This window comes from Parus major, chromosome 12 (genome assembly GCF_001522545.3).
Source record: "Parus major isolate Abel chromosome 12, Parus_major1.1, whole genome shotgun sequence".
Taxonomy (NCBI): Eukaryota; Metazoa; Chordata; class Aves; order Passeriformes; family Paridae; genus Parus; species Parus major.
Window position 1 is genome coordinate 8067690 of NC_031781.1, and position 17830 is coordinate 8085519.

Below are 17830 nucleotides of genomic sequence, written 5' to 3' on the forward strand. Positions count from 1 at the left end.
TTGCAATAGTTCTATACTAATTAAGATGAATGTAGAGGAAACAAATGACATTTGAGCCTCAATAAAACAAGCTTTATGACAGTTCAGACAATATTTCAAGGGAAATTAATGACTTGATCAAAAATTATCTATCCCCACAATCATTCTGTAATGAGAACTGAGAACTCTGTAATAAGCAATAAATTTGTCATATCATCCATCTACACTCAACTAAAGTTCATCCAGCAGAAGAGGGATGCCTAAGCAATTGTTATCATCAGTCTGTAACTTTCCCATTCACTGACAGCAACCCAGACTACACAAAAACTGCCAGTCTTTTTATAAAGAGCAAGCACATCAAATTTACATTTTGCCAGTTTTCATAGTAGGTACCCTCTTCCCTCTTATCAATCAAGAGCCTTATTTCATTTTGGTGAGAATGAATCTTCCCATCATTCACAATGGTCTGCTAACTCTTCTTTTTAATGCTACTGGTGTTATTAAAGGGACTTAAACCCAGAAGCCTAATGAAACAACATAGTTTTTACCAAAAGGACTTTACTAAAAAGGCAGGGAAACATATGGAGGTCACAGTGTGTTCCTCCATGACTTGCTGAGCCAATCTGATACAATAAGGATCCAACAAAATTCTTCACAAAATATTTTTTCCACCCAATGTGTGCAGCCCTCTTCTAAAACCAGACTGAAGCATTAGACTCATTTAGTACCCTATGTGATATCTTATATAATTTCTTCAAAAACTTTCACTTTCATGCATCTGGCCTGATTATTCCTTCCCTATTTTCTACTCTATCAGGGTCATTGAAGTCTGGAAGCCAGTGAATGTTCCAAGTCTACTTTCCCATTACAAGCAAGTACTTCATATAGCCCATCTCAAACATACCAAGATATTATTCCAAAGAACTATCCCGCCATTTTCCTGAAAGACTTTTTTCAGAAATCTCACCGCTCCCATAACTAGGAATTATCTAGATTAAACATATTTGTAAATTTTTTATGATCGCCATTCTGAACCAATATTTTTCAGCCTAATGCACTCCTAAATGAAAATGAAGTAACATAAAATTCTGATTCTCAAATGCACCTCAAGTGACAAAATTTCATTCCATGGAAAGCTAAACCTCATTTACAGTTTTCAGTTTGGTCCTCCACTATCTTAAAGTTATTTTGATCACTTGGTCTTCCTACTGTCAACATCAATGAAAACTGTACTGAAAAAGAAATAAAGTATTGTAGCTTTTTCAAACACATTTTAAATTAATGTTTTTCTCTTTTTTTCCCCAACAACACATTACTACTATTACTTCAGATCATTCTGTTTACTGGATATGTCCTTTCTGAAGTGCAGCAGGATATGAGCTAATAAAGAACCAGTCTGTGCTATAAAACTATTAAAATACTAAATAGCTGCTTGATATTTTAAATACAAAACTGTCAAAGAATTCTATTTTTGAAACAGCCAATAGATATTACACTTTGGTAGGAGGGATAGTAGTCCAATAGTGTATTAGATGCACTTAGCTTTGTAACAAAATAATTTACAAGACAAATAATAAAAATCATCACTGATATAAGTAGGTAGCACATAGAACAAAATAAAACATTAGCTTGAAGAAAAAAAGAGGAGATATTAATAAGCATTAAAAGCAATGAGCAGACCTGACTTTTAGAGGCACATAAATCTAAAATAAATTACTCAGATACTATAGGAAGGATTTTTCAAATGTCAAGGACAAGGTGGACATGGTTCTTACAACTGAACGCATTGTGATGAACAGTTTGAAAAGCACCAAATAGGTTATCACAGAGTAGATCACAGTGAGATTTCAGAGATAGAGGAGTTCATCCTAAAACTTAGAGAGTCTCAGAGCTGTAATTCCTAATATTTGACCTTTCTTATACATGGATGTCTTTTAATTTAGCTAAAAGGAACCAAAATTTTCTCCTTGCACCGCAGTGTTAAGAAGGAAGACTAAAAGATGGGGGTATAAAGGAACCCTTCAGACTGTGGGAGGGAGGGTTTACCAAACCCTCCATCTGAGCTTGGCTCGGGGATCGCTATGGAAGGTTTACCTTGGGAATAAAACCTAAAACCAAGTCTCTCCACTGTGAGGAAAGTAGGGGGCCTGTCCCTTAGAGAGGCAGCCCTGGAGAAACTAAGCATTGAGCCCATCCCTCTGTCTGAGTGTCAAAACGCTCCTCCTCATCAGCAGAAGTTTTAACTGTGTATTATCCATTTCACCTTTAACCTCCAGCACTGGCGAGATAAGCCAGGAAATTAATGGAAATTCACTCCTTAGTAACTCAAATATATCTCAGACCCCTTGAAACATTTACCAGGGAATGACTGACTTGCTTACCTGCTAGGTCCTAGTGATCCTGTGGCTCAGTAAGAATAAATATAGAATTTTACCAAACGAAACTTTTATTACTGCAGGAACTTCTGACACTGGTAATACCCTCTGTGCTCTGGCATTGTCTTTGACCAAGGTGTTTCTACCACTGTTTTGTAGCCTAGAGAAAAGAATGCTTTTGTCCTTAAGATGTACAGGGTTTTCTGTTTAGGTTCCATCACACACACACTATGCATATATTAAAAAAATATTTTTAGACACTAAATTAACATGCCTCAGAATAAATCACTGGAACTTTTTTCTGCAACCTTTACTTTGCTGTAGGTTAATTATATAATGACAACTGGTAGGTAAAAGTGTATAAAGAAATCTAAAAACTAAAATACAGATTAAATGTTCAAAAGTTTCTATTACATTTACTAACAAAATGTTTTATCTGCCTTGAAGCATGATGATGAGTTAAGCGAACAGTTTATGGCAGTTTATGTTAAGCTCACGCAACTTTTACATCCTCATCTGATCTTCCAGTCTATCTATACACAGAATCACTGACTACAAGAGTGTTTCTAAGATATGAATATCCAAACTGTGCAAGTTTTGTTTAAAATATTCAGCTGCCACATCCGTTCAAAAATAAAACTCATTTTGCAAATCTACATGAATACTCAGATAATAAAAGGAAAGCTCAAACCACTTGGAAACAAACTGTGCCAAGTAAAAATTATTCTCAATCTGCAGAAACAAACGTTGTTACTACAGCTGTGAATATTTTACAAAGATACTGTTAAATAATAAATAGTACTTACTGCTCAGATCTGTTCTTTGTGATGTCATCTGTTCAACTTATCAAATACGTACGCTAAAACACAGGTCACAAAAGCACATTTCTTTTAACACAGTGGAATAGCTGTGATACTAAATTGCATGCACAAAAAATGTCAAAGAGGTTTACCTAGTGAAGCCTGAGATGTGCAAGAGCATTTTAGCATTTTACAGATAATAAAATTACAGTTATATACCTTTGGTACTGATTTTAAAAGCAGGAAAAGAGCTCCTACTTTGACCTACTTAATAAAAAACACTGATTCATTCACTTGTAAACTCAAATACTATTTCTTTTTTATCCTAGGCCTGTAAAATAATAAAAAAAATAAAAGTAAACTAAAATGAGATTGAGGAAAATTCCATTTATTTTCCAGAAGTGTAAAACAAAATAACACAACAGAATTTGGCTCAGAAAATCTTTAAGTTCATATAGAGAGTTTATTTGAAGGGTTTTTCTTGCTAAAGGCAAAGCAACTCTAAGGTTTGGTGCATGTTTGATTTGCCAGGGCCTCATCCTGCAGACAGGAGCTCATCACAAATGGGTATGGAGGGGTGGGGAGGCCACTCAGCTGAGCAAGACTGAACACTTCATATCTTGAGAGAAACAAAAATACCAAGGCAGAAAGAGACAATTGATTTTCAGCTGATGTGCTGACTTCCTGAATGTGAACAATAATCTTTTACAGTCCTACTCTCATGAACTGGCATAAATGCAATAAGAAAGAAAAGCAGCTCCTGTGAATGTGGCTGCAGAGACAAAGCAGGTACATGTAGCAGCGAGCTGTCACACACCTACTCTTTTCCCATGCTTTCTGCACGTTTATTTATACTGTGAATCAATGCACCCTACCATAAAATATCCCATGACTAACAAAACCCAAAGAAGCTATAAAATGCTTTTTTTTTTAATTTCTTTATTTGATTCCATTCTTGCAAAATTTAAAAACATCCTTATCAAAGATGAAAAGAAAAAATCTGAAGGCCAACTGAAGAGCTAGCTACCTTTCAATCTAAAACACAGATATTCCAAATGATGTAACATTTCACCTTCTGAATAATAACAAGCTTGATTTAAAGCTTTAATTATAAATTATTTCATAATTTCTAATTATTGCAGGTTGATGCAACAAATGCCATCAATATACAGGACTATAAAAGCATCCCCCCTTCATATATATGAACTCTGATCATATCTGAAAGAGAAATCCCTGGCTCTGGCCAACAGGAGGACCCAGATTTTTTGACAAAGGTACAGCTGCATTAATGCTGGGAAGGGTGTGAACAGAATCCTGTATTATGTTTCCATTAAAAATCTCACTGTACTGAATACTGTAAAAGGCTGAGATGAGAGAGGTAGTTCACAGCTTTACTTGACTATGTAGCCTAAAAACATTCCTGTATAGTTTCAATTATATTCAGAAAAAAACGGCAGTAATGCTTTTTGGTTTTCAGTCATGACTTCACACCACTCTGTGTCTCAGAGACACATTGAATTCTTTACAGAGAGAACAACTGCTCATTCAAAAGAAATGTTTGCTCATTTCCACCCAACGGCCAGAGAGGATTCTCTGGTCCATGGGAAAACAAGATCAGATGGTAAGGTTTAACTGTCCCCATTATCACAGCCAGAAAAAGCCAAGCCTCTGGGCAAAAGTCTCACAGCACTCGTGCTCAAGGAAAGACAGTAAGTCTGCTTCATTTTGTTTTCAAACTGGAACCTAAGGCTGGGAAATTCACTTAGGTTAGTAAGACTGGATACTTGCTGGTTAGACAGGAAAAAAACAGGTTTTCACACAGAGAAATCAAATAGGGGATTTCTCAGCTGTTCAAAATCCAGCCAAAGAGCATTTTCATCTCTACCATAGAGAACCTACCAACAGCCTCAAAATCCATTTTAGTGCCACCACATCATATTCTTGATAAAGGAAATGGGTGTGTTCTGAAAGCCCTTTCTGTTTGGATTCATCTCATCTGGCTCTTTCTGAAGGTAAATTTGAGTTCCTGTGGAGCTGATTCACTAACAGGCATTCAGAGAGATCAGAAGGACTGAACTAAGTAGATAACAGCATAAAACAAGCAACAGATAACACATAAAACAAGCAACATCTGGAGTCAAGTCAATCTTATATATGATTTTAAAACTTTTGTACTGCTGGTTCCTTATCCTTCATTTGTAACTTCATATTTTTTTGCATTACAGCTTGCATTTCACCTGAAAAGGCAAAAGTTGTAGGTTTCTAACTAAAATATCATACAGGATCATTTTAGTCAATTTTGAATTTTTTCTGTGCTAAAAGTAAAACACTCCTGCATACCTTTTCAAGAGAGCTGTGACACTTTCACACCTTACTCTCAAGGATATGGCACTAAGCCAGTCAGACAAGGAAAGAAATCTGCTTTTATTAAATGTGATCAGTTATAGAGGACTAACTTTCAGCATAATGTTTCAGTGAGCGAGACTGTTCTTGCTTGAAGGGTTTTACACTGAGTGACAAGAACCACTCCTGCAATCTCTATGCAGACAGACCAGAACGCCTTATCTTGAGATTGTAACAGGCCTGTCACCACCAGAGCTAATAAACTGAACTTTTCCAAGTGGATGCAGCCATGCCCATGACTTATCTTCGGCATGCAGTAACTACCTCTCTTGAAAAGTCAAATCATAGCACTATTTTCTGTCTCCATTAGTTCTGCCCTCCAACATGCATAAAGGATTGGAGGCTGTCATCGCAAATCCCACTTAGCTACTTGTCACATAGAGGTCAATAACAATAAAAACCAGAATATTAAGAGGTGGGGAAAAAGTCAGAACTTCATAGAATAATACAATCATTATGGATGCAAAATATCTCCAAGATCATCAAGTCCAATCTTTCACTGATCACCAACCATGGTCAACCAAACCATAGCACTAAGTATCACACCAGTGATTCTTGAACTCCTGCAGGGATGGTGACCCCACCCCATCCCTGGGCAGCCCATTCCAATGCCCAACCACCCTTTCAGTGAAGAAATTCTTCCTGATGTCTAATCTGAACCTGCCTTGATGCAGCTTGAGGTAATTTCCTCTTGTACTGTCATTTCCTCTTGTCCTCATCACATTTTCAATATTGAAACCTTTCATGGAAAATTGCAATTTTTGTATCAAGCCTGAAGGATAATGGTTCAGCTTTTTCAATCTTTCTCCGTTTCCAGAGATTTTACTTCGAATTTTTTTTTAAATGACAAATCATGATATTTATCTTTTTCCTTTGAGTGATGCTTTAAAGACAAGTATCCAAAAAACCTGGGAGAGAACACTTATGATCTATTAGACTACCAAGACCAGTAAGTACAATAAATGCAACAAAATATTTAAGAGACTCATAGCTGCAACATCATAGTGCATGTGATATCAGCATGTGATATATAGATAGAAGTCATCAAGATCAAAATATGTAGCTTTTAGATTTACAAAGATATTTTTGCTTGTAAGACTTTCCCCTGCATTACTAGCAGATTGTACACCACAGGGGCCCAAATAAATAGTGATTTCACCTCCACTTCATCACATTTCCATCTGCACAGTAATTCCTATTAAGTTGCATAAATAACTAAGAGTAACTATTAGCCCCCAGGGCTTAGAAAACTGTTTTCTCCTCATATTTAACAAAGTGCTCCTCATCCATATTCAGCTTTAACATACTTTTGTAGATCTCAAAAATAATTATCAGTCTTGTAAATATTTACTAGTTTCCCTTTTTTTTATATAACTCATTAGAATTTTTCTTTGTGGCCACAAATTCCCTGACCACCGTAAGTATTTTGTGTTACTCTATGACAGTGAAGCTACCAAATCAAGCCCTGAAATGCTTTCAAGTTTCAAAGTTTATTCATATCATAAACATCAGACTGGTTTCCCCTTTGTTCTGAATGAAAGTGAAACAAATATGAACAAGGCACAAAAGCCAGTTTACAAGTACAAGGAGGGCTAGATTTAACAACAAACAGTTTCAGGATATTTAACACTGACAAATTTATTTCTGAAAAAAGCAGAAGAATTTTTGAAGCCAATTTATAAATAGACACTGAAGTAAACAAATACTGACTTCTTCCATGTGACTTGTGTGATCCTGACTGACCTTTGTTGCACAGTGAGGTCAGAAGGCTACCAAGACAGTTCTTATTAACAGTATTAGTCATATGTAAATTATTTACATAATTCTTCAAGATAAAACTAAGTTAGAGTTCCTGAGCAGATTTTGTACTACAAATTTGGCTTAAGAAGTTAACATAAAGCATCTGAAGCTGGTGTCAAATTTTATACATAATGTTTCTAACACTTTTCATTGGTCTTTGGGATGGTTCTTCAGCAATACAGCAAAAAGGTGTTTCTACTCTGAAACAAGACACACCTGTCAACATATGTGGGTTTTTATGCAAGAGAATGACTTCCTATTAAGTAAGCAAACCCCCCATACTTTCACTGAAGGGATATTTAACCTGAGATGCAAAAGCAAAATGTTTTCAGTTAGTTATTATTCACAGCTGGGTTCCTGTGGGAACATTTTCTACATCACAGTTGCCATAGTAATTACTATAGAAACCCTGAATGCAATGGAGTCAAACCTGTTGAAACTGTGGTACCATTGAAGCTCAATTCAAAATATCCACTCAGGACAGAAAATGTTCACTTCTATCTACTTTTACCAGCAACAAGTTAGGTTTTCTAGTCTCTTCAATATAAATACACAGACTACATTTATTTCAGCCCATTTTACAAGAGCATACAGGAAACCTTGTTAAAATAATTTCTTACAAGTACAGAATCCTATATTTTAAAGTAACATTATACCAGTGATGGCATTAAATTAAATTTATTGATTATTAATTTAATTAAACTTAAATTGTTTGTATGTTTTGTCCCAGGTAAAAGAATATTCCTTTAAAAGTGCATTTATCAGTAGGAGATATCTGGAGCTAGTTTTTTCCAAAATGCATATATAAGTATATACAAAAAAAAAAAGTTTCTTTCTACAGAAATTTCTACAGTTTATTTCTACACTCCTGTGCTTTTCTCCTTTTCCTTCTTGATTACAATCCCAGCAAAACCAGGCATTAACATTTGAAGCAAGGCAGGAAATGGCACTTGCACATATGTGAACACAGTTTTGTTCTTTATTTCCCTTACGTTTTTGTTTTTTTCCAGACACTCTCCACTGTTATGTTTCCTCTGAATTTTTTAATGCCATGCCATAAAATCAGAGCACATATATCGTTATTCTTAATCTTGCTGATAGCTAATGTATTTGGGTTTCAATGAGCTACATGAGAGTCACACACTGCAATATTTCATTATAAAAACTGAAAGAACAGCCTTTTTCATTCTCTATACAGAAAGCACTGGAACGCAAGGACAATATCCCCAGTCACTACAGCAGCTGAAGTAAGAGTCAGACCACAAGGGAAGAGATCAAGCAGATGTTGATTTGATCAATGGTGATGCAAAAGTATTTAACGTTTCCTTTATGGTCATGGATACCAGAACTACTGTTGGTAGCCTAGGTGAGTGATCCTGGTCCTTTTAAATATGTTTGTTTCTGGAGCCAAGCTGTTGGACGTTTTCTAATCGCTTACACTGTATCTCTTAATTAATAAAACACTATCTGTGCTTTCAAGACAGCATTTATCATTTCCAAATGTATCAAAAACAGTGCTCTATGAACAACTGATGTGAAAAGAGCTCACTTCAGCTGATACTCTTTCTTCCCCACCTCCAACTGAAGTGGGGTCACACATCAAGGATTTCAGGCTGCTACACGATTCACTGAGGATGTTATCTAAGAGCCCTCCGGGCAGATCTCCCAGCCCTAACAACTTCAAACAGAGAGAGATATGCAGCGATTTGATGAGTCAATCACTCAGGAGAAGTGGCACAGTAATGAAGAACAAGTTTGTAATTCTGATGTTCTACTATGGGCTCTTTGTTCAGGGTAAAGACTGAAGATAAAGGCTGTGTTCTTACTTCCAAAAGACAGAGGTGGCACCAGAATGAGGTGAAGCAACACTCGCACCCTATTCGTGGCAGGGGGTGAGATGTGACCTCATGATCTCTGCCAGAGCTAGAGATCAGAGGTTTAGCACTGAGCAGACACGGTGAGAGCAGAGCCCCACCTCGCAGCTGCAGACACACTGTCTGGGGCAGCACAGGAAGGTCCTTCCAGGGGCAGCGGCCCCCAGATTGTGTCCCTCACCTCAGCACTCACCACCTCCGTGACCCCTGCCATGACAGGGATGTGGCCAGCTCAGGCCAACACTTGTGCTGCTGTTCTTCACCAAGGATGTGAATGGCCACGCTCTTCGGGGGCCTCCCTCGCCGTGCCGGTACTAACCAGGATCTCTCACCCCAACCCACACACACTTATGGTAAAACTGGAGTTCATTTGCTCCGGTATTTTTTACATCTTCTAAAACTCGAAACTAGGCAAAGAGTTCATAAGCTGCTGACAAGACCAATAGCACAATCGCATGTCATTTCCTGAGGAAACCAGACTCTTCAAACCACACACATGCACCTTTGTGCAAGTCTGACTTGCTGAGGTACCTTGAAAAGCAAAGAAAATGGTTGCAGAACTCTGAGCTGCCATATCCTCTGATGTCCTACTGAGAAAGATAAAAGTTTGGGGGGGCTACTTGGTTGGATCTTTAAACTCAAAATGTGTCATAACTTTTATTCTTCAAGTAAATCTATGGAATGGGGGAAAAAATCCTGTTCTTTAAATTGTCATAAGGAATCAACCACCCTACTTGGGGGAAAAATGAAATTACTTTTTGTCCAAGTTCTTAAAATCGGGTGGCTCTTCTCAAGAGAGAAATACTTAAAATTACTAGCAAGTGAAAAATATTAAATCTTATTCGCAAACACCAACATTGTCTCTGATATGTAAACAAAGAGCTTTAAGATGATTGCTAAACCAAATTGTATTGCAAAAAAATATGCAGAAAAGAAGCATCAGGGTAATTTTAAGTTATATTTAAATGGAAACCAGATCATTAGTGGAATATAAACAGAGTTGCAGTACACTTACAAGGGAATTCTACTGTGAGCAAAAGCCTCCATTAAAAAAAAAAAATGCCCTATAGTGCATTTGAGATGTAACTGATTGCTAAAAGGCTATTAAGGCATTAAATTACCATAGCAGACATTTATTGTAAGCATGCTCTGGTATCAGGAGTGTCAATCTTTGCACACCAATTACAAAGCCTAATAGACAATTAACACATAATAAAAAGTGGGTGTAACTACATTTTTACAACAGCTTCACACAAAAAACCTTTTTGTTATTACAGAAATCTCAAAACATGTAGGAAGTACTGTGTAAAGAACCTGAAATTTTAGATATTTGACTTTCAAATAAATACAGGCAATTGAATAACTGAGCTTGTTTTCCTACACAAGTTAGCACTGTAAACAAAAGAAATTCACGTGCTTTGTTAAAATTTCCTCTTGGTTAAGTCTGTAACAAAGCAAGACAGCCGGCATCCATACTGATTCCAAATCTTGCTCTGCAGCACCACAGTGTTGTTTACCTGAGCAATTTCTAAACTGCTGTGTTAGGCCGAGAAAATGGGTCAGCATTTCCTCAGGGGAAACACAGCTTGTTGCTTCACCAGGCTACAAACGATCCTCATCTATCCTCAGAGAGACAGGGACAGCTGCTTCAGTTACATGAAATTAAACATTAGTAGTGGAACGTAAGAAATCACTACTCTGTTTATGACTACAGAATTAGCATATACAATTTTTCCAAATTAAGTGTACAGAGTCAGGGGACATTTCACAGTTGTCTTCTTGCAAACAGGCTATTTAGGAGCTGCAAAAGAAACCTGCTCAACCTGACAAGAGGAAGCTCTACAAAGCACACCTACAGCCCTGAAGGACACTGCTGGTCAGAAAAGTCCAATTGTACCTGTACAGCACACACACAACTATAAGCAAAACCAGACACATATAACCTTCAGAGAGGAAATGAAGAATTGGTTCTGGTGTTAAAGAATTTACCTTTTCAATACTTTGATACAGATACTAAAAAACTACCACGAAACCAAGTAATATCAAGTCCTTCAGAACAAAAGACAAACACCACTAAGTGGGAGAAGTTTGGCTACAACTTAAATGGAATTAAAACATGAGGTATTTAATGAAGGAAACAACCCGGCGTGGGCAGGTCTGGGTGGTGAGGAGCGCTGTCCACGGGGCACAGCACGGACCTTCAGCAATGGAAAGATCAAATTCTAGCAGAGTGGAGGGCAATAGATGGAGAAGTTTATTACCATTTTGTTATTTCAGGAATAATAAACCAGCAGATTATAATAAAAATTTAAATGTTTAATGATAAACTAATTTAACCCTCTAAATCCTGGGTTTTTCTCCCTTTTTTTCTTCTTCATTTGTATGGAGATTGATTGGTGGATATTTCCCACAAATTTCTGTTTGGTTATGCAGTTTCCCATGTCAACACACACAGGGGAAGAAGACAAAAGAGCTCTTTGGGTCAGTTGCTAGTTTAGATAAAGGAGGATATCCTGGGGAAGAAAAAAACCCCTCCAAACTTATGAAATCTGATGGATGGGACAGAGAAGGTGCTATATACCAGGGTAGATACAATGAAAGTATATAATGACTTTTCCTGTCCGCACTTTGATACAAGTGCCTTACTGATTTGTAGTTGACTTAGCATGACTCTCTCCCTGCACTGAGTTAGAGAACAGCAGATCTGAGAGGGAGGGAAACATGCCTAAGCATGCCCAGGTACAACCTGCCAGACCTAGCTCTGTGTAGTAATAAATAACAGATTATAAAGTGTCAGATGTGAATCTATCTCATGAAATTGCAAAGAGACATCAGTTTTTTTAAAAATTGAGCACAATTTCTCTCCTGGAAATTCCAATGGAATAACAACCTAATACAGAAAAGTTATTTGTGTCCCAGAGATTTGCAGATGACCAAATGTATTCAGCTTGAAAGATACATATTCAAATCATTGCCTCTTACAACACTCACCTATTGAAATTTTTAGGGCCCACAGGAAAATGAAGTTAATTTAACCAGTTCACATACCCCCCCAGCATTCCCCCCGCCAGGAAGGAAAGCTCAAATTACAAATCAGCCTTCTATTTCTAATCTTCTGTTTCCAAATATTGCAACGTATAAATACTCCCAAATAAATACTGTTTGTGTTCATTAAAAACCTTATCACCAGCTCCCTCTACAGCCAGAGAATTAACTAAGCATATCTAAGAACTCTTTTTTTGAGGGGTGGGAGGGAGGGAAGGAAAGTGTCTTCGTATCAGTATTAGAGCATTAACTAGAAACTCAACTGTAATACATGCTGAACAAGAATATAAAATAATAACAGACTGTTTATAAGAACAGATTCTGGAGTCTTAGTGAAAAAGAATCATGACCAAGGACAAGAATCTTTAGAAAGAGGAATAGGGTAAGCATATAGGAAACAGATGGTTACCAGTGGTAGAGCACCAGGTTTTGGGGTTTTTTTACATTTAAAAAAAGCCACACTTCATACAGACACATGCACCCACACAGAGAAACAAGATGCTTCAAAGTGATAAGCAGAAACTCACACTCACTGTCCCCTGCTCTGCTACAGTGAGGAACGGACCATGGAGATGGTCAGGGCAGTGGGACAGAGCTGGCCACAGGGATATTCCATAAGCCAGGAGGTCATGCCCAGTATAAGAGGGAGCTGGAGGAGGGCAATGGCTGCATGGGTACGGGCATCGGTCCATGTCTGGTAAGCAACCGTAGTGTGCATGGCTTGTTTCTCTAGCCCTTCAATTACAATTACTACTGTTGCTGGGAAAAGCTGTAATTGTAACAAATAGCATTTAAATCTTGTGAATTCCTTTAGCTCTAACTAAAGCAGGACAGTCCTTAGTCCTGTATAAATGTGTACAAGTGATTACTGCAGCCTTAAAGACCGTGGGCCTGAGCAAGGCTGATAAGAAGCTGCATCTTGGCCAGACCATGCTGGGGTGCACTCAAAGAAAAGAAACTTTTTTTTGGAGGCCTGTGACCAAAACAAGATGATTTAAGGAATGGAATGTTCCCCAAAAGACCACCTCTAAAGATGCCTACTCTAATGTGAATAAGTTCCAAGAAGTGATTTGAATATGCAAAAGAATTTGTGTGAATGTTTAGCATGTATGTATGAGTCTTGGGAAATGTAATGAATATGTATAAGCTACATAGATTTAAACTAGCACCTTAGCTGGTGGGCTAGGCAGAAATATCCCCCTCAAATATAGCATCTAAAATAAAAGAGATGCCTCTTCCTAATACTGAAATTACATACTCAAGCTAGAGAGTTTTTTTCCCAACTTTCAGTGACACTATCTTGTCATTAATTAGCAGTTAAGCCATGTCAACTATCAAGGAAAGAAGGCAGTGTTTTCCTTTATTTGGTTTGTTAACATGTTTCATATTTTTCAACAATAAATTTTTACTATTTCTGCAATTTTGGTGTGCTTTTCTTCAGACAATAATAGAGAAGGAAAATACGTCAAGATGCTGCATATCTGAAAGAGAAAATGAGGCTCTATAGCATGAACAAAACTAAGACAGACGACACATTTCATCCTTGTTCTAGACTATGCAAACTCATTTACTTGATATTTGCAAGACAGCACTGAAGGAGACATTTTCATCCTCTATAATCATAATTTCATAAAATTACATAATTACAAATGACCCTGAGTTAGGGATGGTGAGGCCTCCTTGCACAGTGTATTAGTTATTAACATTGGTGATACAAGCCTAATCACCAGTGTTATTTATCACCCTGATAGCATGTACTTCTCTAATTCCAGGGGGGGAATGAAAGTAAGTTTAAAAAATTTAACATCCCAAAATGTGAAAGTCTTGTTCCTTATTTAAAGCTATACAGATTCAGCTTTTCAGTATCAGTGATTCCTGTTCCAGCCAAGAGAATTACACAGTCCAAAGTGACATTTTCTTATTAAACTTATATTTTAGATTTCACCAGGATAACCTATATGGAAGAATACAAGAAGATACTTTTAAAAAACAGATGGACTGAGATTTTTGACATTCCTTTCCTACATCAAAGTAAGGAAAGGTTACAGTTTTAAACCATTCCCCAGCTCTCTTATTAAAGAAATGTATTTCAGTCCCTCTATACACTCCCTTTGAACACTCAATCTATTTGTCAGAGTACAAAAGCCATGTCATTGGCCTGTGCACTAACACGTTCATTAACAAAATACCATTGAGGGCAGCCTAAAGATGTCATTACCTTTTACTTGGATGAAGATTCCTTGACATTCAACTGGAACCAATCAGATATTTCAGAAATGTTTGTTGTAACTCTCTCCCTCAGCTAACAGCTATAATAAAGAAACATGTAACACTGAAAAAGCAGGTAGAGCCCAATAGAGTCATAACTAACTATGCAGCAAATGTTTTAAGAGACACTCTAGCAACAAAAAGTTATTTGCAGTATGACCTAGAGACAATGTAATCCCATGTATAAAATGCAGATTACAGCTTTATCCAGGAATCTAGTGAGTGATCTTGCACCAAAAAAAAAAAAAAAGGAAAAAAATTAACCCCCCGCAAAAAAAGCCACCAAGCAGCAGCCTTAGCTTAGTAAAGCGATTTCTAAACAAGCAATTAGTAATTCACCTCTGCTGCTATGCCTTTAGCTAATCCCAGAAAAAAAGCCAAGGGCGGGGTGTGAAGAGGGAAGGAGAACAACCAGAGAGGGAGTGGGCACAGCCGCTCATCTGAACCAAGGCTGCCACCTCGTGGGCTTGGGCAGGGGGCAGCCCCAGGGCTCTCCTTTCTCAAGGCAGAATCAAGAGTTTTTGATCCCATCCAGAATGAGGAAATGCAATCCATACTTAGTTTTGTAAGACATGATGACTGAACATATGTTTAAACTTGTACTTGCCTCTGGGGCATATTTTCTTGAGCTACAAAGCCCATTTAATGTGTGCATGAGGCAAAGTCAGCAGTTGGTGAGTGCGCTTCCTTTAACCATTTCAGCACATTCTCATCTCTCACTGTTTGTGGGTGTGCTAAGGAACCTCATGAGTCACCTTCTCCATGTCCTACGTCACTCTCCTGGATCTGCATCCACTTCCTTTAAGGGACTGGTCTCAGGCTGCAGGTCCCAATGCAAGTGATTCCCTTGTAAATATTTTCAATTCTAGTACTCCTTTTTTGGGCAGAGAAGTACTTTAAATAAACTATGAAAGTTAGGAGAGATAGAAGTGATTTTATATACATACAGTAAATGTTTATCTGTTTTATTAAAAGTAGTTGGTCATAATTATTACATTATTCTAACTATTCTGGATATCCTTTAGCTTTTCAAGAAAAGCATTTTCTCTCTGAATAATAAGACATTACTAGAAAGCAACTAATTCAAGGCCTCTTGAAGATAAGATTATTTTTATCCAGCTATCTGAAATGTTTATCTGTAATTTATGGGGCTTCCTTTTTGCAAACACTGTAACCTTGTATTCCCCAAACATGCACCTTTTGTAATCAAACATCTGCAGTTAAACTGCACTTGACTAGAGCCAGTTTAATTCAGTTCTTCAGGATGACTCATTTCTACTGATTAAACAAGGATATAGGAGAAAGAGGGAAAGTTGTGAAACTTGTTTCTCTTCTTACTGTAATTCCAGACACATAATTCTTCCTTCATCAACTAGCAGCTGGCAAAAGCTGCAACAGAGGCATGATGATTTATTGTCACGAAACCTTACTTCCCACACAAGCTACGAGTCAGCTTGTGCACTTGTCTGTCCCTGATGTAGAGAATGCAGCATTTTAGCTACTCTGTTCTGATCCTCACTGAGAAAGAAGGGCTGTGTGATTAAAACCACAGGCATTAAGGTGATGATCTATGTGGTGTCCACATTGTTCCTTATTAAGTGAAGATGCTCACCATCGTTTTCTTATCTTGCTTTTACACAGATATGGGGATGTCAGTTCAAGTATTGTTTTAATCTCAGTTGACCCTGTTATTTCTATTTCATTCTTAAGAAGACTAACTTATTTAAAAAATAAAAATGCACCTCAAATACAGGTTGTACAATACTCTAGAATAATTACTTCTTCTATACCAAAGACTTTCCAGACATGTTCACAGTAAGCTGTTCTCTTTCAATATATGCAATGATGGAGCTGGGTTTCAAAATAGTTTTTGCAATATCTAAATTCAGTATCTAAGCATGTCTTCCTTCTCACTCCATGGACAGGAGTTTCAATAGCTTCCCTTCCCCACAAAGTCACCAGTCTTAGATTAGAAAGGAAAGCTGAAACAATCTGTTAACTGCATTAAACAAAAACAAAAATATTTTTAAAAGTTTTTTTCCTCAAACTCAGGTTAAGCCAAGTCTTAAGTACAGAGTCAGAATACACTGGAGTTCACATATAACAGGGCTTGTTTGGTCAGTTTTAAGATTTATGATTTATTTATTCATAACATGGACAATTTGCAGAGAAATTTGGTCTAAAAGTGATGAAAACTTTGTCATAGAAATAGCAGTACTCTGCATACTTCATAAGGAACATGGCAGAGTATTTGGAGACAGAAATAGAAAGCCAGGACACCAAAAACTGTCATGAGACATGCAGAACCCAAATTTCAATTATTAGTTTTAATAGGATTAAATACTTCCTGACTTAATCCTAAATAACACAAAGGAGTGACTAGCAAGATTTCATCCAGCCTGGAAGAAGCATGTTATAAAATCCACACACAATAACAACACCTGGAAAATTTCCAATTCTACTGCACATTTGTTTTGAAAAACAATGTGCCAGCCAGCTACTTTCACAGAAAGTGTGGATAAATTGACACAGCTCGGCTTGCTCCCTTATCTTTTGTTCCTTTCTTGCAATTTTCAATATTAAGAAAGTGAGAATTTGCCAAATCAGGAGCTTCTACAGTTTCAAGGCTCTCAAGCCTTGATTCCACACCAGCTCAGACAATATTGTTGATGTTAGGATCATCCACCAAGTTCCTTCACCTTCCTGCTTATCAAGAGCAGCTTAATTTGGTTCACACGTGAACTCTGCCAGGATACCCTGCAGTTATCAGACATTCACAGCAGTCACACTTCTGCTACTACCAGCACTCTTCTGCTGCTGTAATCTTGTTTATGTATGCTGGGAGGGAAAAAAGCAACAGAACCAAGTGAAGCTTTTCAAGTTTGAGATTTTAATTATTTTTTTCATCTAGTAGGTGCACCAAATTATGCAGATGCAAAACACTGATGAACCAGAATGGCAGACTTGGTAAATGGCTGTACAAGGTAACTGGGGCTCAGTCAATTATTTACTCTCCCCTCCATTTCTAGGGGGCCTTATGCAACATCAAAGCCTTTTACATGCAATGTAAGTGATGTTTAAATGCTAGATAAGCTCTTGCTCAGGGCTTTTCTCTGTGGATGCTTTTGACTTAATTGAATATATTACCCTGTCATTGTATACTTTTAACAATAGACATTTCTAATCTTCCTATGACTAACATCAGTCCTTACCAATAGTCACATTTTCATGAAAATAAACCCAGAACCATCAGAATGTAAATAAGTTCCAAGAATCAGACAATGAA

The 17830-nt window shown here is 37.3% G+C and overlaps 1 protein-coding gene across 6 annotated transcripts in view; it reads right to left on the minus strand.

The window, feature by feature from the left end:
- The window catches only part of ARHGEF3 (Rho guanine nucleotide exchange factor 3), a 100499-nt gene that overhangs the window by 69596 nt on the left and 13073 nt on the right, over positions 1–17830 (minus strand). The window contains exon 3 of one of the 6 annotated variants that reach the window (XM_033517462.1): positions 14495–14585. The exons of the other annotated variants lie outside the window; for them this stretch is intronic. Coding sequence (XP_033373353.1) covers positions 14495–14523 — 29 coding nt within the window. The 5' untranslated portion in view covers positions 14524–14585. The remainder of the gene's footprint in view (positions 1–14494; positions 14586–17830) is intronic. 6 annotated transcript variants of the gene reach the window in all.